Here is a 10,173-nt window from a genome sequence, read left to right as displayed (position 1 = left end):
ATCTGGGAGACTGTAGAAATGAGCAGTGATGCCCTTCCTACCATCTTTCCAGAAAAATAAGTGATCTGGAAGCTGTTAGGCTTACTTACAGCAGCAGCACTTTCTGCACCTGCATAAACTCCAGGACACATTTACTAACAGTGTTTGTTGCTGTATGTGCTGCAGCTTTGAATTTTTTATTAATATATATTTTGTTAATATTTTGGCTATGGTGTCTTGTTATGAAGTGTACAAGAGTAAAAGTGTTTTTAGCATGTGCTTCAAAGCTAAGTTTGACTGGGAAACTCAAAGCTCAATAGTCTGTATCAACAAAAACTCACTGCAGCCTATGTAATATTTGATGCGTCATAATTTATTCTACTCTAGCTTGCAAATACATTTGTGTGGCAATGTCATGCACAACACACACAACTATTAGATCCTTAAGATCAAACCCGTGTCATTCTTTTGGTCCACTGCAGTGCAGCAGTCAAAAAAAAAAAAAGAATAAGTGAAGTGGCCACAAATGGCCAGGATAGAGCCCAGAGTGCTTATGCTGTTACACTGTAATCCTTTATTAAAAGTATGGACATAGAATCAAGTGAACAACATTTTGAAATAAGTTTAATTGGAATTTTGTACTATGCAAAAACAAAACAAAAACAACAACAATGACATATTAAACAAAGAAACAAATATAACAAACAGCCAGTGCCTTTATTTGTCCATTACATGTCAAACATAGCACTGACCCTTAGTCCCTGCTCATCAGCACATGCTTTCAAAAAGAGCTCCATGTCTTCTGCAAACTGAAAAACAAAGAGGAACAAGTGCCTTGCTCCAGTGTCTTCTTCCTCTGACATGTCTCTTAAGACCCTCTGCTGGTCCCCTTGATTTAAGGACAGATATTTTGGCATTGTTACGTGTCCACGGAAAAGTGCCTTATTTTGGACAACCCACTGCACAGCAGGACGCAGATCTTCAACAACTGCTGGCTCCTGTGTCGGGCAAATGGGGATAAAAACATAGCTATTTCTCAGTTGCGGAACAGTTTTTTAACAGTTATTCAAATGTCACTAACCATTTAATTACACTACTGTTTAGTGAAGACTGACCTGACTGACTTCCTGGAACTTGCGCTTTTTCAGTCTGAAAATGGGCACGTGTTGTCCTTCAAGCACAGCTTTGGCTTCCTCTCTCCAGTGTGCAAATAGCTTGCCAGAGCTTAACAGAAAATTTTGATATTGTTAAGGTGTGTAAACTTTGACACAACATAGAACAGAAGTCAAAATATAAATACCTTCTGAGATCAAAGTTCTCCATCAACAGCAAGCACCACCATTTACGCAAGTAGGGCATGTCTGACTGTAAAATATTAATATGAAACATATTTAACAACTTTCAAAAGATTCAAGACTCCATTGCTGTGAAAGTAAATAGGATACTTACTATAGTATAGTCAAATGGTGCATCCAGTGCCACGTACAGAGCAGACTATTTGGAAGAAAAAATAAAAATGTCATTTTTTTAGAAGCTTAAATTAGCTTCTGTATGAATCTCAAGAAGAGAAGAGAAAAATTACCATCAGCATGAAGATCCCACAGTCAACTCCATAGTCTTGGCTTGGAAAACCCTGTATTACATTGAAAATAAAGGCTCGTTAATAAAATCCCTTAAAAGAAGACTAGTGTAATTCATATTATTCACCATACACTTAAACTAGCACATACCTTCAAGTCAAAGCTCTTTTTTTCTGACCACTGCCCGGGAATGATCTTCACTGCAAGATTCCTTTTTTTTCAAGACAGTTACATTCACAAGTTAACAGACATCATCATGATGGTGTGAAATGTTTATTGCTAATAGCACCAACTGTAACTACAGGCCTTAGGAACACGACCTCAACAAAACAACATAACAAAATGAAAAAGTACAGTCACATGCTCACAGTTGGTCAAAAAGCATTTTCAGCTTTAATTTAAGGTTGGCATATTTTATAAACTAATATTTAATGGTGTTTTATGTTAAACTAGAACATTTGAAGACCCTATTTATGTCAGAAACTCATCTAAAGACAGCATCACTGACTTGATCAGAATGTGAAGATGAGAAATAGAATAAAATGTTGAAGCATCATGCTGATATAGTTTATAAAAAAAGCATGTGAGTGTACTGTATGTGTGAACACTCAAGATCAGCAGAACATGATCTGGGATGCACTTAACCTGGAACACCTGAAAATTCTGGAACAAACCAAAAATGTGACCTCAAAAGTGAAACATATTGTTGGCCACCAAATCCTGCCTTTGTGTATAATGGGTCAAGAAAGAGGATTTCTCTTTTAGGTGGCCTCAGTACCTAAAAGACAGTTAGCCATGACTTCAAACCTGAAGACAATGTCATTGCAAGCGATCACAATCAAAGACTTTTGAAACTGCGTCATAAAAGCTTGAATACATCTCAGACACATAGCAAAATTCTAACAGTTTGTATGTGTCAAAAAACAAGACTTACACACAACTGGAAATGACCAGGTGTCCAGAGAGGGAGAACTATGATGTCCATCCTCTGAGCATCAGTCTGAAACACAATTTTATTTTTAAGTATTCTGTATATGAACTCTCACCAAAGTTATAAAAAAAAAATCATTTTGATTATTTGCTTGTTTCTTTAAAGGACGGTACACTTACAGGAAAGGACTGCAATGGATAACAGCCATAGGGTGCAAGCCAAGTCCGGGTGACATACAGATTTTCTATGTAAATGCTTATCCCCTAGAATGTAAAAACAGCACATTTAAAACAACAACTCTTTAAATTAAAGCTTGACAATCATCATATACAACATACAGTACCTTTGACTGAACAATTTTAGTGATAAGCTCAAAACAACCATTTCCAATCTGAAACAGAAAAAATGATCAAAAAAATGAATGTACACTTTATTATTTCATATTCATATGTCAGGGACCAAGCAGTAAAGCATAAAGGACACGGGTGGTTTTAACTTAAAAAAAAAGGGGTTTTATTGACCCAAAAATATAAAAATATATTTAACAAAGCCAAAACATAAACAGGCAGACCAGTAAAAGCGGTCAACTCAATAAACTAAACTCAAGATAATAATTAACAAAACCTCAAACAAACATATGATAAACTGACCTGTTGAAATGACACACGGGGGAACTTAAATACTGGTTTAGCTAAACCAAATGACACACACGGGGGAAAACAAAATGGCTGCCATATAACCAACTAATACAAAACAATTAAACAAACATGAAACACCCCCCAGGCAATGAAGCATGTGGTGCTATCCAATTAGGCTGTCAGTGGTACTTCAGGTCTCCCAGCCCTTTGCCACACCTTTTGCCAGACAGGAGAAGACGCCAACCCCCAGGTAACTCAAACAAAGAGAGATGTATTAATATAACATAAAAACAGAACTTAGACCTTGCAAGGTTAATATGTGTGCACGCCATATAAACATTGGAAGGTGTGATGGAAAAATAAATACATTTAATAAAGAAACAATATTGAACAATAAGTAGGATATTTTAAAGTAGTGACTGTAAATTAAACTAAAGTGAATCAACTGGTGGTGAGGTGTGGAGCTTACCATGTGTGGCATGCCATCACACACCTCCCCTCTTCAGAGCTCTCGCTGGAACAGCGAGAGAGATAGTCAGCAGTAAGGTTCTCCTTGCCTGGTACATGGTGGACAGTGAATCGGAATGGCTGTAAGGCCAGGTACCAGCGGGTAATTCGCCCATTTGTGTCCTTCATCTGCTCAAGCCACTGGAGTGCTTTGTGGTCAGTTTCCAAGGTGAAGTCTCTTCCCAGTAGATAGTAGCGGAAGGAGTCCAGGGCCCACTTGATTGCTAAGGTCTCCTTCTCTACTGTGGAATACCGAACTTCCCGTGGAAACAGTTTCCGGCTGATGTAAGCCACTGGATGGCGGCCTCCCATGGTTTCCTGAAGGAGGACAGCTCCCAGGCCCCGATCTGAAGCATCAGTCTGTAATATGAACGGTTCATCAAAGTTGGGACTGTACAAAACCGGTTGCTTACTTAGTGACTGTTGGATGTCATGAAATGCTGCCACTGCCTCCTCTGTCCACTGGATGTGATTGGGGGAGCGTGATCCCGTCAGGTCTGTGAGCAGAGCTGCCCTGTTAGAGAACTGAGGGATGAAACGACGGTAGAAACCTGCCATGCCCAAAAAGGATCTCAGCTGCTTCCTTGTTTGGGGCAGGGGGGATGATTCCATGGCCTCGATTTTGCTGACCTGTGGCCTGATAACCCCCTTGCCGATGACATGGCCCAGGTATTCTGTCTCAGCAGCAGCGAAAACACACTTTGACGGATTCACCGTCAACCCAGCTGAGTGCAGGTGGTCCAGAACAGTTCGCAGGTGTTCCACATGCTCCTCCCAGGTGTTGCTGTGGATAACAATATCATCCAAGTAAGCAGCAGCAAAGTCAGAGCAGTCACGTAATACCTGATCCATTAGCCGTTGGAAAGTGGCTGGAGCTCCATGTAATCCAAATGGCAAGACTGTAAATTGGAAAAGCCCCCATGGTGTTCTGAATGCTGTGAACTCTCTGGACCGTTGAGTGAGTGGGACCTGCCAGTAACCCTTACACAGATCTATTGTGGTCAGGTACCTTGCTTTTCCCAGACGTTCAAGTAGATCGTCAATTCTTGGTGTTGGGTAGGAGTCAAACATGGATATGGAGTTCAGGTACCTGAAATCAATGCAGAACCTCATACTCTCATCCTTTTTGGGTACCAAGACCACAGGGTTGCACCACTCGCTCTTAGATCTTTCAATGATCCCTAGGGATAGCATCAAATCGATTTCCTTCTTCAATGAAGGCAGCAAATGTTCTGAGATCCTGTAACTTAATCGTCTCACAGAGGCACCTTCTCGTACCACAATATCATGTTCGACAATGTCAGTTCTCCCTGGATTCTCTTGAAAGACTGCTGATTTACACATTTCTCTCACCTGCTGCTGCTTGTCCTCTGGGAGATGGCTGAGATCATAATCTAGAGAGCCAGCAGGTGGTAGATATTGCTCATCTGCTTCATCTTCTTCAGGCACTCGCCGTATGAGCATTGCATCCGCCTTGTGTTCAATACGCTCCACCCACTCCTTCAGAAGGTTTATATGCAAGACCTTGCTGGAGCGCAACTGCCCTGGGGTGGACACCTCATATGTGGTGGGTCCCAGCTTCCTCATAACTTCAAATGGCCCCTGCCACTTTGCCAACAATTTGTTGTTGTCACTGGGGAGGAGCACGAGCACCTTTTGTCCTGGCTCAAACGAACGCTGACAAGCAGATTTATCATACCAAGACTTCTGCTGCTGCTGGGCCTCCTCCATATGTGATTGAGCAAGTTCGCTCATTTTCTCCAACCGTTCTCTCATCTGAATGACATAAGACAAAATGTTCTTGGGTCCCTCCTCTGCCTTGTCTCCCTCCCAGATCTCCTTTAACAGAGTTAGAGGGCCACGAACCTCATAACCATACAACAGCTCAAAAGGGGAAAAACCTGTGGAGGCTTGGGGGACTTCTCTATAAGCAAAGAGTAGATATGGCAGCCACTGATCCCAATCGTTACCATTGTCGTTGACAAACTTTCTAAGCATCTGTTTCAATGTCTGGTTAAAGCGTTCTGTCAGCCCATCAGTTTGAGGGTGGTATGGTGAAGTTCTCAGACTCCGGATACCCAACAACTGATAAACTTGCTTTAACAAAGTAGACATGAAGTTAGTGCCTTGATCAGTATTTCTCGTGGAAACCCAACTCTTGCAAAGAACTGCACTAAACAAAATGCAATGGGCTTGGCCTTTATAGATTTTAAAGGGAACACCTCAGGATATTTTGTGGCATAATCTGTTACAACAAGCATGTAACGATTTCCTGCTTTGCTCCTCTCAACAGGCCCTACAATATCCATTCCAAGACGCTCAAAAGGAGTGCCGATGACAGGGAGAGGTTGGAGTGGAGCTCTCTGGGGGATTTTAGCAGAAGTTATCTGACACTGTGGGCAACTTTTACAAAACTGAGCCACATCTTTGCTAAGACCAGGCCAGTAGAAATGATGTTTGATGCGAGCTGTGGTCTTGTGTTTACCAAGGTGGCCAGCCCAAGGAATAGAATGCCCCAAGGTGAGAATGGCGTTTCTCACCTTCTGGGGAACAACCAGCTGCAGCACAGACCCCTGCTGACGATAGAGAATGTCATTTTGCAAGATGTACTCACTGTTGAGAACTTGCTCCACTCCAGGTTCCTTTTCTTTGGCCTTCTGGAAAAGAGATATTACAGATTGATCAGATTTTTGGAGGTCAGCAATTTCAGTTGGAATATTAAACCCTAGGGGTGACGATGTTGGCTCAGCGTCTGTTAGTGTCTCCACAGGTGAAAATTTGAATTTCTCCTGCCTTCTTTGTCTGCTTCACCACAGTTGTTTCAATCTCCTCATTAAAAAAGGGCAGGGCACTCAGGGTCTCAGAGTGGGTACTGACTTGCTTAGCCTGAGCTCTGGTAACGGCTAGATTACACTCCTCAGTCTGCTCAGACTCCAACAAATCAAAAAGCACAGGAAGGCCACGCCCTAACACAGCAGAGTAAGGCAAACTGTTCACAACACCCACATTCAGCAGATACATCTGGTCCTGAACTTTAATGTAGATGTCAGCTGTCGGATATCTTTTCTCATCTCCATGGACACAACAGCTTGAAATTGTATCACTGGTACGAACAATATTAGGTGGAGCAAAATCTGAGTGAATAAGAGACCGAGAACTGCCAGAATCAAGAAGAGCATTGAGTAGAACCCCATTCACTTCAATCTGACTCATTTTGATGGATTTGTCACTCTCCTGCTCAGGATCAAGATTAGAACGGGGGGCGAAGCACATTTGTACCATTTTAGCAGAATTTCTTGGGCACATAGGTTTCGTATGGCCCTCTAATCCACAAAGATAACAAATGATCTTCTTACCGGAGGCCTTTGGTGGTCTAGTGGTAGACTGAGGGGTCTTACTAGTGCTTGTATTTGCTGAATCATGTGTGGCATGCCATCACATCATAGAAACAAAATACTTACAGTCGATTCCATTTGTTTGTTTAAACCCAGTGTCCAAAAATCTGCCCGTGTGATGCATCCAGAAGACGTTTCAACAATCAGCTCATCTTTGGGTCTGCTGATGTCCAGAACATAGTTGAGCTAAAAAAACAGAGAGGTGTCATAGACTGTGGAGGACAAAATCAGATAAGCACTAAAAGTTGCATTTTGCGACATCTGAAAACTTTAACATACAAGCTGTTGTTGGCCAGGGTGCGGTACAAAACATCATGATGAACGGCTGGCCAAAATGTTCTCAGGCTTTGTCAGAGCTTCGCACGGTGGTCCACACAGGTCAGGAAAAGTTGCATCTGTTGACCTATAGGCTTTCTTGTTGTCAACTCTTTCCTGAGGTTCTATAGGGATTTTAACAGGTTTCAGACAGAACACTACATAGAATGCATATTAAATGCATACAAATGCAAGAAAAATAAGCACTATTTATAGAAGGAAATTCATTTGAAACAGCATGTAACAAGTTCGTTTATGAGCCCTCAACTACAACAAGATAATGAATGCAAGATTATTATTTCACCTATATATGACAATCACCATTCAAAATAAGAAATTTTACCAGTGTCACCAGACATTGAAGGTGCTGGGTTCAACACCGTTTCTGTGGTTTCTCTGGGTTTATTGCACACCTGTGGGGCTAGGTACACAAAGAAAACAATATAAACACACAGATAGGAACAAATCTAACATGTGAACAATGGTAGCGTTCTGGTCATGAGACAATGCATGTACTTACCTACGACAGCTTGACCCAGTGCCGACAATGAGATGTTGATCTTTCCAAGTCGACCATGTCTTAGCTGCCTCTCCAGAAGTTTCTGGTTGGTTACAGTGTTATAATGATGAGTTATATTTCTCATCAGAAACACATGTGTGGATGGACTCGTATTACTTAAAAAGTAATTGCTTTTCCTCATGTTTGCAAAGAACTGTTCAACAACTTGACTGTTCAGCCAGCCTTTCAGCTCTGGGACAAGTTGAATTCTGCGCAATATGTCCTTGGGATCTTTTGTATTTCCCTCATGAAATCTGTCATACAGGACATAATGGTCAGATGATCCAGTGACAGGATGAGGATTTTCATTTACACTATCCATCCTTTCATGTAGCCATGGAAGATTCACTTTCAGGCTTCCATCCTGTGCAGCCTTGACATTTTCCTCAGTGGGCTCAGCCAGTCGACCTTCATGTGGATGAAATGGCAGTTTATCAGGAACCCGCAAATTGGTGTGTGCCACCAAACCCCTCGCAAAATCGTAAACACAGACGTTTGGCATGTGCTTCCAGGACAGGAGAAGGTCAGCAAAATCCCGGGGACTTTCAGCACGAAGATTAAATTTAACACTGTATACAATGCCATGTGGCCATAGTATTACAGACCATCCTCCTGCAAGCAAAGATTTAAAAAGTTGTTTGTGATTGTAATTACATATTTCAATGCTACTTCTAATAATCGCTAAGTGATGCTTACCAGAGGCACCCCATATGCTTTGAAAGACCTTATCATATGTCTGCCTGTTCTTCATCTTCTCCCTCAGTCTGGTGATGAGATCAAAGCGGGAGCCTTTGGAGTCGATGTTGCATGCTTTACACAATTTTCTCACCACTCCAACCTGACAGTAATTAGGGAAAAATGTAAATGGAACAACCCCAGAACTTTATGTCACATATTCTGAAAACATAAAAGCAATGTTACCTTTTGTTTGGCGAGTTCATCCAACAGACGGTCTTCTGTGACACTGCTAAGCTTTGCTTCATGTAAAGAGCTTGTTCCTACTTTTTGAAACTCTGTGTTAAGCACAATGTCACTTGTTCGAGTTTCACTCCCGATCCATGGTGCCCAGTGCGTGTAACTTGGTGGAACTGAAAATGGATTCTTCACGCCGCCTACAGAAAATGGCATGTTTTTATTTACAATCTAAATTACTTTAAAACACTGAATGACTTTCAATAAGTTTTTGCCATCACTCACTTGGAAAAAACCCACGGCTTATCATTTCCAGGTGAATAGAGTTCCAAAAACCTTCAATGTCATGTTCACCATTGAAGTCTTCCGGGGCTTTGAGGTCACTCACTATAATAAATTGACTCATAAGAACAAGCACATAATGTACACAATGAACTATAAACACAAATGTACATTAAACTTACCTGCTAACTTGAACACCCCTTTTCTGTGTAAGTCCATAACTACCACAGGGGGGTGAAACCCACAGTTTATGCAGGAGTACATGTAGTCTGTGTCAGTCAAAGCCTCAAAATGGCAATAAGCATGAAAAATGGTATCCCTAGAAGGAAACTTCACTCTTCTTAAGCCCTCCGATGAGTCAATGACCCTTGAAGCGGATACATGGTTCTGTAATATGACAATAGGGTGAAGAAGACTATGATTACACAGATATTTAAATTTGGGCACCAACATATCATAATGACACAAACACATTTTTAAAGCAATCTTCAGATGAGTATATTTTATTTTTGTGATCCTCACCTGCAGATTTTCTCTCAAAAAAAGGCAGAGTTCAAGAGCCAAAACAACGTGGTTGTCAAAGTTGTGAAGCCCATCTGTCCACTCCTGGTATCTGTAGACCATGTGGCACCGAGGACACAATCTATGGTGTGTTGAAACAAATCACATTAATGTCAAAACATTAGTATAGGAACAATTATAACTAATTATTTCACACTGATGTTTAATCTTATTCATTAAAACTTACTCTCAGTCACTCCCATCATGCTGACAATCCTCGCTTTATTGGTAACTAGAACAGCCTCATCAAGTTATGGGTGCTCTGGGCACACCTGGCACAACGTTTCACATGGAAAGAGCTGTTTCTGATGATCCATTTTCTGTGAGATGACATTTTCTGGAAGAGATCCAGGAATTTTTCTCTCTTTAAAAATATAGCGTATACTCCTTTCGACGGCAGCATTGTCCTCAAAGGAAGAACTCTCCTGAGTCATCTGTGATGGGGTGCCTGATGATAGTGGTACAGTTGATTTGAAGATGTCTCTCTGTGTCTGAAAGAGATGCCATTTAGCTA

General features: G+C 41.3%; 1 protein-coding gene across 1 annotated transcript; it reads right to left on the bottom strand.

Moving 5' to 3' along the window:
* Window positions 1-586: 586 nt before the first annotated feature.
* On the bottom strand, window positions 587-9,804 carry LOC109200377 (sentrin-specific protease 1-like). Its single transcript, XM_025902571.1, has 19 exons — window positions 9,621-9,804; window positions 9,281-9,485; window positions 9,102-9,203; window positions 8,826-9,016; window positions 8,601-8,742; window positions 7,866-8,516; window positions 7,689-7,766; window positions 7,310-7,470; window positions 7,097-7,216; window positions 2,834-2,881; window positions 2,670-2,753; window positions 2,494-2,559; window positions 2,246-2,337; window positions 1,710-1,770; window positions 1,562-1,612; window positions 1,429-1,473; window positions 1,280-1,344; window positions 1,095-1,203; window positions 587-977 (listed from the first exon to the last, which is right to left on the bottom strand). Exons 9-19 carry the CDS (start codon window positions 7,106-7,108, stop codon window positions 708-710), a joined length of 903 nt encoding a protein of 300 aa, XP_025758356.1. The 5' UTR covers window positions 7,109-7,216; window positions 7,310-7,470; window positions 7,689-7,766; window positions 7,866-8,516; window positions 8,601-8,742; window positions 8,826-9,016; window positions 9,102-9,203; window positions 9,281-9,485; window positions 9,621-9,804; the 3' UTR covers window positions 587-707.
* Window positions 9,805-10,173: the final 369 nt, after the last annotated feature.

The sequence above is a fragment of the Oreochromis niloticus genome, linkage group LG22, assembly GCF_001858045.2.
Source record: "Oreochromis niloticus isolate F11D_XX linkage group LG22, O_niloticus_UMD_NMBU, whole genome shotgun sequence".
Taxonomy (NCBI): domain Eukaryota; kingdom Metazoa; phylum Chordata; class Actinopteri; order Cichliformes; family Cichlidae; genus Oreochromis; species Oreochromis niloticus.
This window is presented reverse-complemented; position numbering and strand designations above follow the sequence as displayed.